The following is a 17442-nucleotide window of genomic DNA, read 5'->3' on the forward strand; positions in this document are numbered from 1 at the left end:
ATGCATAAATGTTCCTCTCCTCTTTTCCGGGAACACACCTGTAGCCCTCATCTTGGGCTCCGTTTCCCCTCTCACTCTGCCTAGGAAGCCAGGCCCCTCAGCCCTGTGGTTTCCGTATTTATTTAGGGATTTAGCAGATCACTGTGGCTCCTGATCTCACTGAAACGAAGGATGGGTTTTCCTTAGTGTTTGATATAAAGAGCAGGCTGATTATTATCAGTCCATGAGCTCACCCCACGTTTTTTCCTCCTTCTAGAACACGTTCCTGCAGGTCCATGTGGCTGTGTTTTAGGGAACCACAAGGTCAGGGCCATTACAGACATCACCCTTTCTTTCCACCTTTTTCTTGCTGGAGACCTGTTGTCCTCCACAGAATGGGCCAATACCCCCACCAGAATCCTGGTTCTTCTCAGGGAACATGGGTGAGGAGTCTCTAAATCCAGGATAATTGTATTTTCCTAGCAGCACCTCACTCACAAGGGAGAGATCACATGGAGCCTCCTCTGTCCTCTGGAGTGACTGAGTCCCCTTCCTCATCTGCTGGACTCCCTCCCTGCAGACAGGCTCACCACATCCTGGCCTCAAAATCTCCTTTCTGTGGAGGGCTTGTTGATTTTGTTGGGAAAATAAATTCTCTTCCTGAACCCCATCCTCTCTCTGGAGTGTTTCTGTGAAGGACCCTAGTTCTCGGTGGTGACCTCCTCTTCTCCTGACCCCAAGTGTCCAAAACATCAGCAGTGCTCAGATGCTGAGAGCAAAAGTAGTGTTTGTGTAAAGAAGGTTGGTGAAGGAATTTCCAACTGCAGTCATTTTGCTTTTAGTAGATAAATAATATACTACTTTGCCAAGTACAGTTTTATTATTCAACTCTTTTACTTAAACTGTTCAACACTTGTTCTGGACTGCGTTTCTGAGCTGGAGGAAGGAGATTCAGTGCTGGGCGTTATCTCTTGTTGGAAGCTTGTGTCACAGAATCTAATGAGTTACAGTCGTTTGTTTCAGGCCATTGATTCTACCCGGCATCTCTGTTCCTCTGTCTCCGTCTCCTCTGAGAAAGCAGGGCGTTGAGACCCAGCCTGCCAGATCAGGAGCAATAGCCTTCTTTCCTTGAGTGTAATGTTTCACTTAAACTTTTAGATGCACTTAGTGACTTATTGGACAGGATTCGTCTCACTGCTCCTTCTCTGGTTGTAATTCCTGATGAGGCGAGAGCAAGAAAGGGAAGGGAAGAAAGCCCGAGGGGCTGCATCACTTTCAAGAGGTTAGATTTTTTTGTTTCTCTTTGCAATTTTGCTAGAAAGTAAAATTCCACAGTTGTTTTGTGGGCAACCAGAAAACAAGAGTAAGTCTTAATGTCATGAATATGAAAGAAAGAAGGGTGCTTTCCCTGACACAGTGATATATTCTGGGTTAGCAAACTTCAGTGCAGCATAGCTGGGGCCTAGGCTGTGGCAGAGGGAAGGATCAGGTCAATATGAACAACAGAAAGGCTGGGACAAGGCTGCTTCTGACAGAAGCTCAAGGAAGGCCGAGTCCTGAGTCCGTGGACTGCCCTCAGCTTTGTAAGACAATCCAAACTGATTTTTCTTTCCTTTAATCCATATGTGGTCTGTATAAGGGGAGAGGGAAGAAGTCACACGCACCAGCTCATGGGAGACAGGCAATCAGAACCCCAGTGCTAGAACACTGACCCTCTCTCACATGGTCAAGGAGACCATCTGTGATAAATCCACCCAAGCAATGAGAAGTTGCTTTGAAAAAACTAGAATGAAAGGGAATGAATGATTCAAAAGATCCTGATCTTAATCTTGGTAAAAAATAATTATGTTCTTAAAAATGTTAACTGAATTTTATTGATTGTAACCCTAATCTCCCTAATATCCCACCTTGTGATATGATCACATTGATGGGATGGGTTTCTTTGGGTTTTCAAGAATTTTAAATGCATTTATTTGGCTGTGCCAGGCCTTGGTGGCGGCATGCTGGATCTTCCATATTCCTTGCCACAGATAGGATCTTTACTTGTGGCATGGGAAGTCTTGGTTGTGGCCTATAGGATCTAGATCCCTGACCAGGAACAAAACATCAAACTTCTAGGAGAGTGGACAACTTTCCTAGAGTCTCTTCCTCAGCAAAGAACTTCAAGTGCTGTAGGATTTCTCTCCGTTCTGTACAAGGCCCTGCTCAAAGGAGGAAACTTGGGCTCCAGGGCTCGTCGCCATCCTGCGGGCACTCCCTCTCCTAGAGTGAACACTTAGGGATTTCAGCATGCAGACCCTTGCCTGTGTCAAGGAACTTGCCCTCAGAGCTTCTCTTGGTTGGACTGAGGGTGGAGTAAAGAGGTTACTATTGGTTATATTGATATGAAAGACTGCTATCATTCACTCAGTTCCACATTTTCAGGCTAATTTGCAAACTTTGCATTATTTGAATTAAAGGATGTCCTCTGTGACTGCCACTAAAGTTGTCTCGATGTTTTAGAAGACGAAAGGGAAGTCTGGTGTCGGCTGCTCTCAGGAGCCCCAGATAGTGTGAGAGTAGAGCTTCCTGCTGCTCCCAGTCCCTCCTCTTCATCAGCTCTGAGTACTGGCCCTCAGCTGCTCTGAGCACGTGCTGCCTCCTTCCTCCTCTTCCTGCCTGCAAAGTCTTCTCCCCTGCTCCCAGGAGGGCAGTCATCATCCCTTCCTGACGCTCCTGAAATCCACATCGCCAAGCACATTGTCACATATGTGTGTGTGGTCAGCACACTTTGGTGAGAGAATGAAGAGAATGCTACGAATTGACCCATGTTCATTATTATGCCACTAATATCTGTAGACCACCAGAATACAGGAGCTATAGACCTGTAAATAACTGAAGAATTCAAACCTCATGTATTAGGCCCTTAGAAAGGAAATGCAGAGAGATGTGGCAATTTAAAAATTGGTGCAATTTAAAAACTGTCACAGAGACTATGGAGTCACACCTGTCAGTTCTCTTTTGGACTAAAGAAGAGAGATTGAGCCTCAGGTTTTTCTTTCAAGCTGAGTTGACTCATGTAGATGAATACCTCCTTTTGGATTGAGACTTTTCCATGAGTATATTTCATTTCCAGTACAATAACACAAAAGAAGCACTGAAGCTGTGACATTCTCTGATGCCCAGAATAGAAGGGAAAAATTTTCCAGTGGAGACAAAATTGAGAAAAGTGCAGAAAGTGACAATTCTGACCTATTTAAAGATCTTATCTGGGGGGAAGGTGCGGGGAACAGCTGGATAAAGGCTGGCACAGCCCCACGTCTGCAGCATCACCAAGCTCACCAGATGCCACCCCCTTCCCTGATGACAGAAAGGGTGATGTTCTCCAGCCCTGGAGAATGGTGATCATCACCATTGCCACCCTCTGGGAGACCAAGAATCCCCCAAAATCAGCACTTGAGTGAAATTCAGTCCCACGGCTTCAGCTCAGCAAGATGCTCAAATCTGACTTTCCTGCGCCCCAGCGACCGGGAAGGCACCACAGCACTCTCTGTAACAGAGCAACTGACCCTGCTCTCCCAGCAAACCTGTCCAGGTCCAGTGCCTTGACTCCAGTGCCACATCCACCAGGAGAACCGGGGAGTCCCTGCAGGCAGGAGCCTCCAGCTGACCTAGGTGCTTCTGGGGCCCAGGGAGCACGTGGGGGCCCCAGGAGCAGTGAGGAACCTTCGTTTTGGGGCCAGACTGCCCAGGGGAGCTTTGCAGGGATTTCGCTTAGAACTTGATATCTGCACCTGCCCCTGCTTCCATCCTCCCCTTCCTGGGAAGAGGGTTTACCCAGAGCAATTTACACTGATGCCTGTTTATGCTGCCACTGAGGGCTGGAAATCTGAGCATGTTGTGGTATGTTTTCAGATTCCGGGTTGTTTCTGGGGAAAAAGACTAATTCGGGGAAAGGGGAAAGGCATCTACGTTCTGGGCAGTAATCTAGATATTGGGACCATCCAGTGGGGAGACTTGAGGACAACACAGAGACTTACAGGAGCCCCTGGGGAGAGGGGAAATGATTTTATTTAATATAAATGGTTTATTTCTCCTGCAACGTTCAAGTAGTTGGAAATATTTTAAAAGGTACAAAGAAGTCTGAAACTCACACCAAGTCTAAATATTCCTTATGCCAAAACAAAACTTTAAGTTCCTGGCTTCATTTGAAGCAAAATCATCTGTAAAGTTTTCAAAATTACTTCTTTGTTCATGTCAGTTCAATTGAGGGAAAGCCATATTTGAGAAATGTATGACCCAGTAGCTACCTTAAATAATGAATCTCAATTTTCAAAGTCTTTTTTCTTCTCATTTCCTTTATCTAAGGATCTTATGGTAAGCTTTCAAATTTATCCATAGTTTTGCATTGGAGAGTTTTATTAACTTTTTTAAAAGGTCATTTCGTAGAGATAAGTTGCTTTAAATTCATAATCAAGATGTGTTTTGTTTCAGCATAATGTAGATTTTCACTTAATATACGATTTTCTACCTAATAAGCATCTTATATGCCAAATGCACTGACTGCATGTTGATTTGATGCCACTAAATATCGCGGTGTGCTTGGTACAGTCATGTGAGTATTTTATTTGCTAGTAAAATTTCAAAATGTGTAGATATGCTGTGTACAATACTAGAAAAGATTAACTTACTCTAACTTGCAGAGGTAGAGTTTTTGCATTAACAACTGAGTTGAGCAAGTCGCAGATATGGCATGATCATCTTTAGGGTAGACGTGAAATAATGGTGAAACTTAATATACACCGGTCACAGTAACAACTCTCACAGCTGTTTAATGTGTCCATGATGCTTTATATCACCTACTCATTTAAGATAATTGTGTAAGTTGTTATATTAATATCATATAGAGTACAGAACATGAGATGGTATATTGAATGGCGTACAATATTCTCATTATCCCTATTTTGATTTTAATTGGAGAAGAATTCCTGTACCATGTTGTGCTGGTTTCTGCTGTACAACAATGTAAACCAGGTCTAAGTACACCTGTATCCACTCTCATATCCTTATTTTAAAGCTGAGAAAACTGTAGCATAGAACAGAAAAATCGACTGGACTAAATGATTCAGGAACTTGAGGGAAAACTAAAGAGATGCCCAGCATAACAAATATACTGGTCACCTGAGAAGACAAGAGTAACCCACAGAAAATAAAAACAAAAAATGTAGAAAGATTGTCATTTTCAAACAGTTTAACTGGTGAAACCCTTTTAAGCTTATCATTGTTACACTTAAACTTTTATTGACAACTCTGAGGACCAGCAGTATCCTACCATTGTGCAGGATGCTGGGTGGGAATAGGAAATGGAGACATGCTCCTGCTCTGGGGAGTCAATTCCTCCCCATTTAAGGGGCTCTCAGTTGGAAGATCCTGGTGGAGGATGTGTGAGGGGGAGGGGTGTTTAAAATGAAAAGAAAGACTTTGATCTTGAAAAGTACAGATGATAGGAAATTCTTAAAATAATAAAAGTTGAAATCTGGTGAATGCTATGTATAAATTGGTGGGATCTTGGTTGATCAATTTTTATAAATGATCCCACTTGTTACTGTGGGAAATTGGATATACCTCAATAACAATATTTTCTGTGCAGCGGATTGACATGTTGATTTTTAACATCTTTCTTAGAAAATCATACTATTTGAAGACAGACAACATACCTATTTCCAGCAGTTAACCACGTGTTCAAATCTCAGCCACACGTACGTCCATGGTGGTGAATAAAAGATATGGTGTGTGTGCATGAGATAGTTCAGCATATTTCAAACGGTCAAATATCAAGATTTTGGCTTAGCTTCTGGTTCATGATGGCAGAGTAGAAGGACATGGACTTATCTCCTCACGCAAGAGCAACGAAATTGCAACTAGCTGTTGAAGAGCCATCCAGAGGAGGACTCTGAAGTCCGCCAAAAAAGATGTCCCACGTTCAAACACGAAGAAGAAACTACAACAAGACACAGGAGGCGCTCAAGCACAATAGAAATACATGCCATATCTGCCAGATGGGAAACCAACAAACTGGAAAACGATACCAGAAAAGTTCTCCCACTGTTGTGAAGGTTCTGAGCCTCATGTCGTGCTTGCAAGCCTGCAAAGGAACTGGGAATCCCCAGGCAATCTGACTCTGAGGATCAGTGGGAGTTGATTACAGGACTTCCACAGGACGGGGGGAGAGACTCTTCTTGCAGGCGACAAACAAAATCTTGCATGCACCAAGACCCAGGGGAAGGGAGCAGTGACCCCACAGGAGACTGAACCAGACCTACCTCCTAAGGTTGGAGTCACCTATGGAAGTGAGGTTCAGAAGCGGCTTGCCCTGGGGACAAGGGTACTAGCAGCAGCAATCCTGGAAGGCGGCCCTTGGTGTAAATCTCCTTGGAGGTTGCCGAAAATCAAGCGCTTCATTCATGAATAATGTTTCTCACTTCTGTAGTATGAGAAGAGGTAAAACTGGCTTCTGAACCATTTGTTGGGTTTTGTTCTTTCAGTAGCAAAACAGAGGCTCCAGGAGGTGACATTGCCAGCAAGTATGGACAAGGGATTTTACGGAAAGGAGAGCTACGATGCAACCTGGGACAGCCCAGAACTGGAGATCGGAACCATCCACTTCACAGCCCCCGCTCTTTCCTTCCTGCCTCTGCTTGTGTTTGCTTATCTGCACTGATGTGCGATCTCTATTCTTTCCCTATTATCGTATTTATGTTAGATCAAGTATTTTCTACTAATTCATCTTTCTCAAAGAGTTTTCATAGGAATGCTTTTAGAAGTATGAAACCCAGAAATTGGAATTCTCTTCAGCATACAGCAAAGGAAGGTTCTCACGCTGAAAGCACTCTGAAACTAGCACCCAAGATGAAAAGAAAATACCTTTGTTGGGGCCAGCACCTCTCCATGCTGCCCTCCAGGCGCTGTCTCAGGGCGGCTGTCCTGTCTCCTCCCTGAGGGCAGCCACTCCGTGCTTCCTGATGATTTCTGCCAGGAGCGCGTGATGCCTCTTGTGTGATATGGACTCACTGAATCCAAACAGTAATTGTATGAAAACCACTCTTACTGTCCTCATATTAAAGATGAGGAAACTGACCTGTTGTGTTTGTGAGATTTTTCAGGGTCACACTGTTGGTAAATAGCAGAGCTGGGATTCAGAGGTTTTGGAATTTCTAGAACTCTCCTCTCACTTGGGCTCTCTTCCTGGGGCTTCCACTCTGACTACACCATGCAGCTAGAAACCAGCACAGAACAGAGCTCGTGTGTGGAGGCAGTGAAGTTCCTGTGGAAGGGAGTGAATTGCTCAGTAAGGCAGTCCTGAGGAGAAGGCGGGAGAGAGAGCAACAGGAGTCAGGAGCAGCCAGTCAGCAGGGCGTGTCCTCAGCTTTCCCGCAGGAGGTGACTGCTTCCCTCAGATATGTGCATCAGCCAGTCTTTAACGAGTGGGTACAAGTTAGTTATGCCTGTGACATCGAGACCTAGCCATTTTCTACCAATTCATAATCTCCTTTCTATCCTTTTTTCTCTTTGGCACCCTCCACAGCTTATAGGATCTTAGTTCCTCAACCAGGCTCCCTGGAGGAAAAACTCAGAGTCCTAACAACTGCACCACAGAAGACTCTCAGAATTCCACCTTTTGACAGACATTTGTTAGAAAGTGATAGAACTGTTTCACCAGTATAAAGTGAACAAATACCTATTTTGTGATAGGTATTTGAAGACAAAATAAGGAATTTAGGCTTTTCAAAATAAAAACTCAAGAAATTTATCTTGATAACTATTTAATAAATAAACCAAATAACAATTTTGATAAAATAGAGAAATATATCTTCTAAATTTTAATACAATGTAAACATACACATTTTTATATGAAAATATAAATATGATGAGATAAAATATTCCATTACCTAAATAAATAAAGAATAAATAAATAACATCAGGGAGGTCATCGCTTATGGATTGATACCCCTGCAGTTGATTTCCTTTATATCTACAGTGCTTATTACTACAGACATGTATTGGCTGAGTTAATTCAACAAATTTGGTGGCTTAAAGCAGAATTCAGAGTCTTCTGAAATGACCCCAGGTGAGTTTCCAAGGATGACGGGGCATCTTCATCAGAAAGAGTCATGTCAAGGTGAGCTCAGGTCTCCATCCATCATTCTTAACCTTTCTTGCAAGCTGACTGATGAAGACAAGGATCTCATGATTTCCACTCTGACGGTTTCCCAGGCACAGTCGCTGTATTCCTTCTCTTGCAGGTAGACATGGATGCCCTGGAAGTACCTCTTCACAGCCAGGGTGGGGCCCGTCCTTCCCAGGGTAGAGTCTTCCTCTCCCATCACCTGCCCCAGCCAGGCGTCCAGGTCATCCAGCTGCTGATGGAGTCCAGTGCGGAGCTGCTCCAGGAGGGTGGTGTTCCAGGCAGCAGAGGAGCGATCTGTGTGGAAAAGGTTGAAGCTCTGCTGGAGCATCTCATGGAGCACAGAGATGGCCTGGGCCTCCTGGAGCTGGCCGCCCTCCACCATCTCCTGGGGGAAAGCGAAGTCTTTTCTGTCCTGCAGACAGAAGCGAGGGGAAAGTCTCCTCATTTGGCCCAGGAGCCTGAAGTTCTTCCTGCCAATGAGAGCATGGTTCTGAGACAGGACACAGCCCAGGGATCCTCCCGGGCCATAACTGACCAGCACCAGGGCCATGAGTAGAGAGAGCACGAAGGCCATGGGGAAGATGCGGCTGCTGCTGGCCTGGCTGAGATGGTGCCTGGTGGAACCTTGAGGTAGGTTCTCTGATGCCAGGCTTTCTAAGCGAGGCCATTAAATAGGGAACATGGTAATTTTCATTTTCTAATCATTTCTATGCACTTTTACTTCCTTTTTTGGTTTTCTGTTATGTATTCTCAAGACCGTCAAAGAAATGTTCTTCCTTCTAGACTATTAATTTTGCCTTTTCCTAGTCACTTCAGATGTGCCCATCCAAATGGATGTTTTTCAATCAAATGAGAAAGTCTTTCTCTTAAGTCAGAATTGATGGACATCTGTAATTACACACTTTATTGCCCTTTATCTCTCATGCACAAGTGTTGCTCTCCTCTCATCCATGAACGCATTTTTGGCTTGCTCTTAAGCTCCATTTTTCCCTCTTAGGTTCCGTAGGAAGCCAGGCTCTATCCGCTCTATGGATTCCGTATATAAGGGATTTACCAGTTCACACTGGAAGGTAAGCTCTTGGAAACAAATGATGAGTTTTCTTTAATGTTTCATTTAGAGAAGACGCTGATTATTACCAGTCCTTGAAGTCCTCCCACATTTCTCTTCCTTCTAGAACAGGTTCCTGCAGATCCCTGCCCTTCAGGAAACCATGAGGGCAGGACTATTACAGACATCACCCTTCTTTCCACCATTTTCTTGCTGGAGACTTGTCGTCCTCCACAGACTGGGCCAATACCCACACCAGAATCCTGGTTCCTCTCAGGGAACATGGGTGAGGAGACTCTACATCCAGGATAATTGTATTTTCCCAGCAGCACCTCACTCACAAGGGAGAGATCACATGGAGCCACCCCTGTCCTCTGGAGTGACAGTCTCCTTCCTCACCTGCTGGACTCTCTCCCTCCCTGAGGGCAGGCTCACCACATCCTGAGGACTCGAAAACCTCCTTTCTGTGGAGGGCTTATTGACTGGTTGGGAAAATAAATTGTCTTCCCGAAACCCCAACCTCTCCCCTGGAGTTTTTGTGTGAAGGACCCTATGGTGACCTCTTCTTCTCCTGACCCGTGTCCCCAGGTGTCTAAAGTGTCAGCAGTGCTCAGATGCTGAGGGCAAAAGTGTGTTTGTGCAAGTTAGTGGAGGAGTTTCCAGCTGCAATTATTTTCCTTTTAGTAGATCAATAATATTGACTTTGCCAGGTATAGGTTTTATTATTCAACTCTCTTACTTAAACTCTTCAACTCTTGTTCTGCTCAGAGTTTCTGAGCTGGAGGAAGGAGATTCAGTGATGGGGTTGTCTCTTATTGGAAGCTTATGTCTCAGAATCTAATGAGATTCGGTCATTGATTCAGGCACTTGATTCTACTGGGCATCTCTGTTCCTCTGTTTCTGTCTCCTCTGAGATTGCAGGGCAGTGAGATCCGGGGCACTAGATCAGAAGAAATAGCCTTCTTTCCTTTACTCGAGTGTAATTTTTCATTTAAACATTTTATACACACTTAGTGACTTATTGGACAGTGTTGGTATTCCTGCCTCTGCTCTGGTTCTATTTCATGATGAGGTGAGAACAAGAAAGGGAAGTAAAGAAGCCAGAGAGGTTGCATCTCTTTCGCTTTCAAGATGTTAGATTTCTTTTTTGTTTCTCTTTGCAACTTTCCTAGAAAGTAAACTTCCACAGTTGTTTTGTGGGCAAGAAGAAAACAAGGGAAAGTCTCAATGTCCTGAGTATGAAGGAAGGGAAGGGCTTTTCCCCTGAGGTGATGATGTGTTATTCTGAGTCAGCAAACTGCAGTGCAGCACAGCTGGGGAGCAGGGGGGGAAGGATGAGGCCAACATGAACAACAGGAAGGCTGGGACAGGGCTGCTTCTCACAGAAGCTCAATGAAGGCCAAGTCCTGGGTCAGTTGTCTGCCCTCAGCTTTGTAAGACCAGCTAGCTGATTTTCCTTTCCTTTAATCCACATGTCATCAGTATAAGCGGAGAAGGAAGAGAAACAGCAATCAGAACCTCATTTGCTAGAACACAAACCCTTTCTGGCAGGGTTTAGGAGATCAGCCTTGCCTAGCATCTGTGTAGTTGATAAATCCATTTGGGTAATGAGAAGATGCTTCGAAAAAACTAGGATGACAGGGAATGAAATGATTCCAAAAGATCCTGATCTTAATCTGGGTAACAGTAAAATTATGATATGGAAAGTAATAGCTGAATGTTATTGATTGCTAAAATTAAAAGACGCTTACTCCTTGGAAGGAAAGTTATGAGCAACCTAGATAGCATATTGAAAAGCAGAGACATGACTTTGTCAACAAAGGTCTGTCTAGTCAAGGCTATGGTTTTTCCAGTAGTCATGTATGGATGTGAGAGTTGGAGTGTGAAGAAAGCTGAGCGCTGAAGAACTGATACTTTTGAACTGTGGTGTTGGAGAAGACTCTTGACAGTCTCATGGCCTGCAAGGAGATCCAACCAGTCCATTCTAAAGGAGATCAGTCCTGGGTGTTCTTTGGAAGGAATGATGCTAAAGCTGAAACTCTAATACTTTGGCCAACTCATGTGAAGATTTGACTCATTGGAGAAGGCTCTGATGCTGGGAGGGATTGGGGGCAGGAGGAGAAGGGGATGACAGAGGATGAGATGGCTGGATGGCATCACTGACTCGATGGACATGAGTTTGAGTGAACTTCGGGAGTTGGTGATGGAAAGGGAGACCTGGCGTGCTGCAGTTCATTGTGTCGCAAAGAGTCGGACACAACTGAGCGACTGAACTGAACTGAGCTGAACCCTAGTGATCTCCCTAATATTCCAGTTTGTGATAGGATCATATTGATGGGTTGGGTTTCTGCAGGTTTTTTAAGAATTTTAAAAATACTTATTTTATGTCCTTATTTGATGGGGCCACGTCTTAGCTGAAGCATGCTGGATCTTGGATCTTCCTTGCTTCATCCAGGGTTTTTACTTGGGCCATGGGAAGTCTGGCTTGCCACATGCAGGATCTAGTTCCCTGACCAGAGATCCAACTCAGGCTCCCTGCTGCGGGAGCATGGAGTCCTGGCCACTGGACCATCAGGGAGTCTGGAGGGGTAGGGTTTCAATATGTGAATTTGGGGAACATACACACATTCAGTCTGTGACATGGTAATAAGAAGATACCAAGGTACTGTGTTTATGGCAAGGATTCCTTAGGATCTATTTCACTCTTGGTATTTATTTGAGGAGAAAGAACACATTCCCTGATGCTACCCTCACTTTTTATGGCACATCCATCCTGGATTGTTTGCTCATTAAATGTTTTAATGTTATACTGTGAACCTAGTTACCAAGGACCTACCAGGCTTCCCTGGTGGCTCAGATGGTAAAGAATCTGCCTGCAATGCAGGAGACCAGGGTTCAATCCCTGAGTCGGGAAGATCCCCTGGAGAAGGAAATGGTAACCCACTCCAGTATTCTTGCTTGGAGAATTCCATGGGCAGAGGAGCCTGACAGGCTACAGTTCACGGGGTCACCAAATGTCAGACTCGACTGAGCCACTAACACTTTCACCAGACAAATTCCCCAGACACTCAGTGTTCATCAAAAATGACAGTGACAACAGCTACAAATTCCTTAGCCTCTAAAGGGACTCACTTAATCCTTCCAACATAGTGAAACTAAGTTAATATTCTCCTTACAAGAGCCCCCTGCTAAGACTTTATGTGAATGAACTAATCTAATAATGAATGTCAGATTCCACACTCCCATCCACAGCATAAACACCTGAGCCCACTGCGTGCACTGAACTCTGACTTATTTCCCTCTTTTGCTTCTAACACAAGCTGTCCCTTTGTTGTTTCATACCTCAGTGTTACAAATCTCTTATTTCCATTAATGTCTCCCTCCAAATTCTCGATAAGCTGAGCGATTTACAAAGTATCCTGATTATTTTGTATAAGAAGCAAACTGAAATTATCAAGTGGTAGTTATTACTGAGAGTCTAACTGTGCTTGACAAAATTAATGATTCTAATAATTATAAAAGAATCGCACTTAACTGTCCAAGATGACTCATAGATTGTTAAGTGATCCTCACCATAAAATTGAGATACATGATGGACAAGATCCTTGAGAGTGATGACCCCTGCTCAGATTGGATTACAAACGATTCAGTGAATCCTCTGTAGAAAACTCCAAGCTGATGGTACTTGTGGCTATAGGTAAAGCATACTTGCTGCTACCAAATTACCTGAATATGGGAAATGACTGGAAGAATAGAAGACGACGTCCAGACAGAAATCTGCCTGATACTGTGACCCTCCAGTGGGAAGGAAGACTTGGGGACAAGACTGAGACTTAAAGGCGCCCCAAGGGAAAAAGAAAATTATTTCATTCACTATTAATATAAAGGTAAATTTCTCCTGTAATGTTAATTGTCTGAAAAATCTTTTAAAATATATACGTCTTAAACTCACATCAAGTTGAAATATTTTCCTTATGCCACAAGAGTACTTGTAAGTTGCTGGCTTTAATGAAAGCAAAATCATCAGTACTGTTTTCAAAATTGCTACCTCGTATATATCTCTCTTCACTGAGGGAATGCCATATTTGACAAATTATGACCCAGTCAGTTCAGTTCAGTTCAGTTCAGTTGCTCAGTTGTGTCTGACTCTTTGCGACCCCATGAATTGCAGCACTCCAGGCCTCCCTGTCCATCAACAACACCCGGAGTTCACTCAGACTCACGTCCATCGTGTCAGTGATGCCATCCAGCCATCTCATCCTCTGTCGTCCCCTTCTCCTCCTGCCCCCAATCCCTCCCAGCATCAGAGTCTTTTCCAATGAGTCAGCTCTTCCCATGAGATGGCCAAAGTACTGGAGCATTTAGCATCATTCCTTCCAAAGAACACCCAGGGCTGATCTCCTTTAGAATGGACTGGTTGGATCTCCTTGCGGTCCAAGGGACTCTCAAGAGTCTTCTCCAGCACCACAGTTCAAAAGCATCAGTTCTCCAGCACTCAGGTTTGTTCACAGTCCAGCTCTCACATCCATACATGACAACTGGAAAAGCCATAGCCTTGCCTAGACGGACCTTTGTTGGCAAAGTAATGTCTCTGCTTTTGAATATGCCATCTAGGTTGGTCATAACTTTCCTTCTGAGGAGTAAGCATCTTTTAATTTCATGGCTGCAGTCACCATCTGCAGTGATTTTGGAGCCCAAAATTGTAAAGTCTGACACTCTTTCCACTGTTTCCCCATCTATTTCCCATGAAGTGATGTGACCAGATGCCATGATCTTCGTTTTCTGAATGTTGAGTTTTAAGCCAACTTTTTAAATCTCCTCTTTCACTTTAGTCAAGAGGCTTTTTAGTCCCTCTTCACTTTCTGCCATAAGGGTGGTGTCATCTGCATATCTGAGGTTATTGATATTTCTCTCAAATAACAAATCTCAACTAACAAATTCCTTTTTCCTCTCATGTGTTTTCATCAGGAATCATCTATTAAACATCCATTTTTTTATGTAGTCAGTTTTTCATTGGAGAGTTTCAGTAACTTTTTTGAAATGTCAAATCATATGGATTAGTGGCTTAAACACGTGCAATCAAAATGCTTTTGATTTCAGCATAATGTGTGTTCAGTAGGTACCAGCTGTGAAATAGGCAGTTGGGGATATGCTTCCAGCATGCATCTTCAAAAGGCATCACCATCAAGACAGATTTTTAAAGCCCTGAAAACTAGAGCAGGTCATGACCTAGTTCATGAGTTTGACCGGAAAACACTTCTGGGCCCTGAACACAGGAAAACTACAAGTGTCTTTGTCACAAATGAAACTCAGACTGGATACCAACCAGATGGCAGGAGTGCAGTGTGAGTGTGGAGCCTGGGATCTGCTTGAGGAGATTGCAATCTGTGTGTTTCTAGCTGGAGATCACGAAGTTTGAAGAAAAATGAGCTATGAACTCCTTGGCTATTTCAAGTCCTGAAAGATGAATCTGTGAAAGTGCTGCACTCAATATGCCAGAAAATTGGGAAAACTCAGCAGTGGGCACGGGACTGAAAAGGTCAGTTTTCATTCCAATCCCAAAGAAAGGCAATGCCAAAGAATGTTCAAACTACCAAACAGTTTTACTCATCTCACACGCTAGTAAAGTAATACTCAAAATTCTCCAATCCAGGCTTCAACAATATGTGAACTGTGAACTTCCTGATGTTCAAGCTGGTTTTAGAAAAGGCAGAGGAACCAGACATCAAATTGCCAACATCCACTGGATCATCGAAAAAGCAAGAGAATTCCAGAAAAAACATCTATTTCTGCTTTATTGACTATGCCAAAGCCTTTGACTGTGTGGATCACAATAAACTGTGGAAAATTCTGAGAGAGATTGGAATACCAGACCACCTGACCTGCCTCTTGAGAAATCTGTATGCAGGTCAGGAAGCAACAGTTAGAACTGGACATGGAACAAGAGACTGGTTCCAAATAGGAAAAGGAGTCCGTCAAGGCTCTATGTATATTGTCACCCTTCTTATTTAACTTATATGCAGAGTTTCATCATGAGAAATGCTGACTGGAAGAAGCACAAGCTGGAATCAAGATTGCCAGGAGAAATTTCAATAACCTCAGGTATGCATGACACCACCCTTATGGCAGAAAGTGAAGAGGAACTAAAAAGCTTCTGGATGAGAGTGAAAGAGGAGAGTGAAAAAGTTGGCTTAAAGCTCAATATTCAGAAAACGAAGATCATGGCTTCCAGTCCCATCACTTCATGGGAAATAGATGGGGAAACAGTAGAAACAGTGTCAGACTTTATTTTTGGGGCTCCAAAATCACTGCAGATGGTGACTGCAACTATGAAATTAAAAGACACTTACTCCTTGGAAGGAAAGTTATGACCAACCTAGATAGCATATTCAAAAGCGGAGACATTACTTTGCCGACTAAGGTCCATCTAGTCAAGGCTATGGTTTTTCCTGTGGTCATGTATGGATGTGAAAGTTGGACTGTGAAGAAGGCTGAGCACCAAAAAATTGATGCTTTTGAACTGTGGTATTGGAGAAGACTCTTGAGAGTCCCTTGGACTGCAAGGAGATCCAACCAGTCCATTCTGAAGGAGATCAGCCCTGGGATTTCTTTGGAAGGTAAGATGCTAAAGTGAAACTCCAGTACTTTGGCCACCTCATGTGAAGGGGTGACTCATTGAAAAAGACTCTGATGCTGGGAGGGATTGGGGGCAGGAGGAGAAGGGGACGACACAGGATGAGATGGCTGGATGACATCAATGACTCGATGGAAGTGAGTCTGTGTGAACTCTGGGATTTGGTGATGGACAGGGAGGCCTGGCGTGCTGCTATTCATGGGGTCGCAGAGAGTCAGACACGACTGAGCGACTGAACTCAACTGAACTGAACTTACCTGGGTAAAGTGACAATGCAAGAGCAGAGGGTTCATTGCCTACGGATCAGAAATTCACAGAAGAAACCTGCATTTCCAGTGGATATGACGGAGAAAGTCTGTCACCTCCTCTAGCGTCCTGGTCTTAAAATGAAAGTCTCAACTCCACAGCTCTTCTCACCTCTACTCTGGGATGCTGGGACTCCAGTTGTTTTCAGTACATTTCTCCCTGCCTGCAGATTGCTTTTCTTTCAGAGTTCTCCGAACCGATTCCAAGAGATGGACGAGAAGGCTGGTGTATGACTGATGACAACCACCATCAATTAGGAAAAGGAAAACTAATGATTGCTGCTAGATGCTCTGTGTCACCAGTTAGATTGGCAAAAACTAAAAAGGATGATAAGATCCTGTTTTGGTCAATGTGTGAGAACGTATAGGGACTTATATGGTCTTGAATATAGATTAATGTAGCCATTGTTATCATGGACAGCTGGCAGTATGCATGTGCAAGGTTTATGTGTTTTGACCAATAATATTGACTTCATGGCCCCTTATTCAGAGAAAGACTCTCGCTTACGTTATAAGACACCTGCATACACTTGTAGCAGTCTCTCCTCTAAAGGCACTGATTTCTGAGAAGGTCCGACTCTAGGAGGTGACCCTACCAGCACTTAGGGACTGAAGTCTTTATGGAAAACAACGAGGATCAAACCCAGGCCAGCCCAGGGCTGGAGAGCAGAACCTCACACTGCATGGCCCTTGCTCTTTTCTTCCTGCCTCTGCCTTGCTGCTGAAAGACGGAAACCCAACAGAGAGTTGAGAAGGTGATTTTAGAAATGTCTTCAAGAAGTAGTAGAGTAGTACTCACACTAAAGAAGCAAGAAACATTATTAAGGAGTAATGTGTGTGATTTTCTGCATTCATGTGAATGCAGAAATCTCTATGATTTCCGTATTATTCATTTTTATGATAGATCAAAGCATTTTCTACTAATCCTTCTTTCTCAAAGAATTTCTGTGACTTCCTAGGAATACTTCTAGAAGTCTGAAACACAGAAATTGGAATTGTCTTCAGCATTGAGCACAGGAGAGTTCACACACTGAATATACTGTGAAACTAGCCCCCGAGTTAAATATTTTTACCAAAGACCTAGTATCTTTCCGGTATTGCCTTTCAGTCACTGCCTCAGGCCAGCTGACCAGTCTGCTCCCTGTGGGCAGCTACTCTGGGACTCTCACTGTCCTGATTATTTGTGCCAAGCACACTTTTTTGCTGCTTGTAATATGGACTTATTGATCCAAACAGTAGTCCTATGAAAAACTACTGTTATTTTCCCCATATTTGAGAAGAAGATCAAGACAGAATGCATGCCTACATG

General features: G+C 43.7%; 1 protein-coding gene across 1 annotated transcript; it reads right to left on the minus strand.

Annotated features, from left to right (window-relative positions):
• Nucleotides 8083-8742, minus strand: LOC108636617 (interferon omega-1-like). The gene has a single exon (XM_018052801.1). It carries the CDS (start codon nucleotides 8718-8720, stop codon nucleotides 8133-8135), a length of 588 nt encoding a protein of 195 aa, XP_017908290.1. The 5' UTR covers nucleotides 8721-8742; the 3' UTR covers nucleotides 8083-8132.

The sequence above is a fragment of the Capra hircus genome, chromosome 8 (assembly GCF_001704415.2).
Source record: "Capra hircus breed San Clemente chromosome 8, ASM170441v1, whole genome shotgun sequence".
NCBI classification, from domain to species: domain Eukaryota; kingdom Metazoa; phylum Chordata; class Mammalia; order Artiodactyla; family Bovidae; genus Capra; species Capra hircus.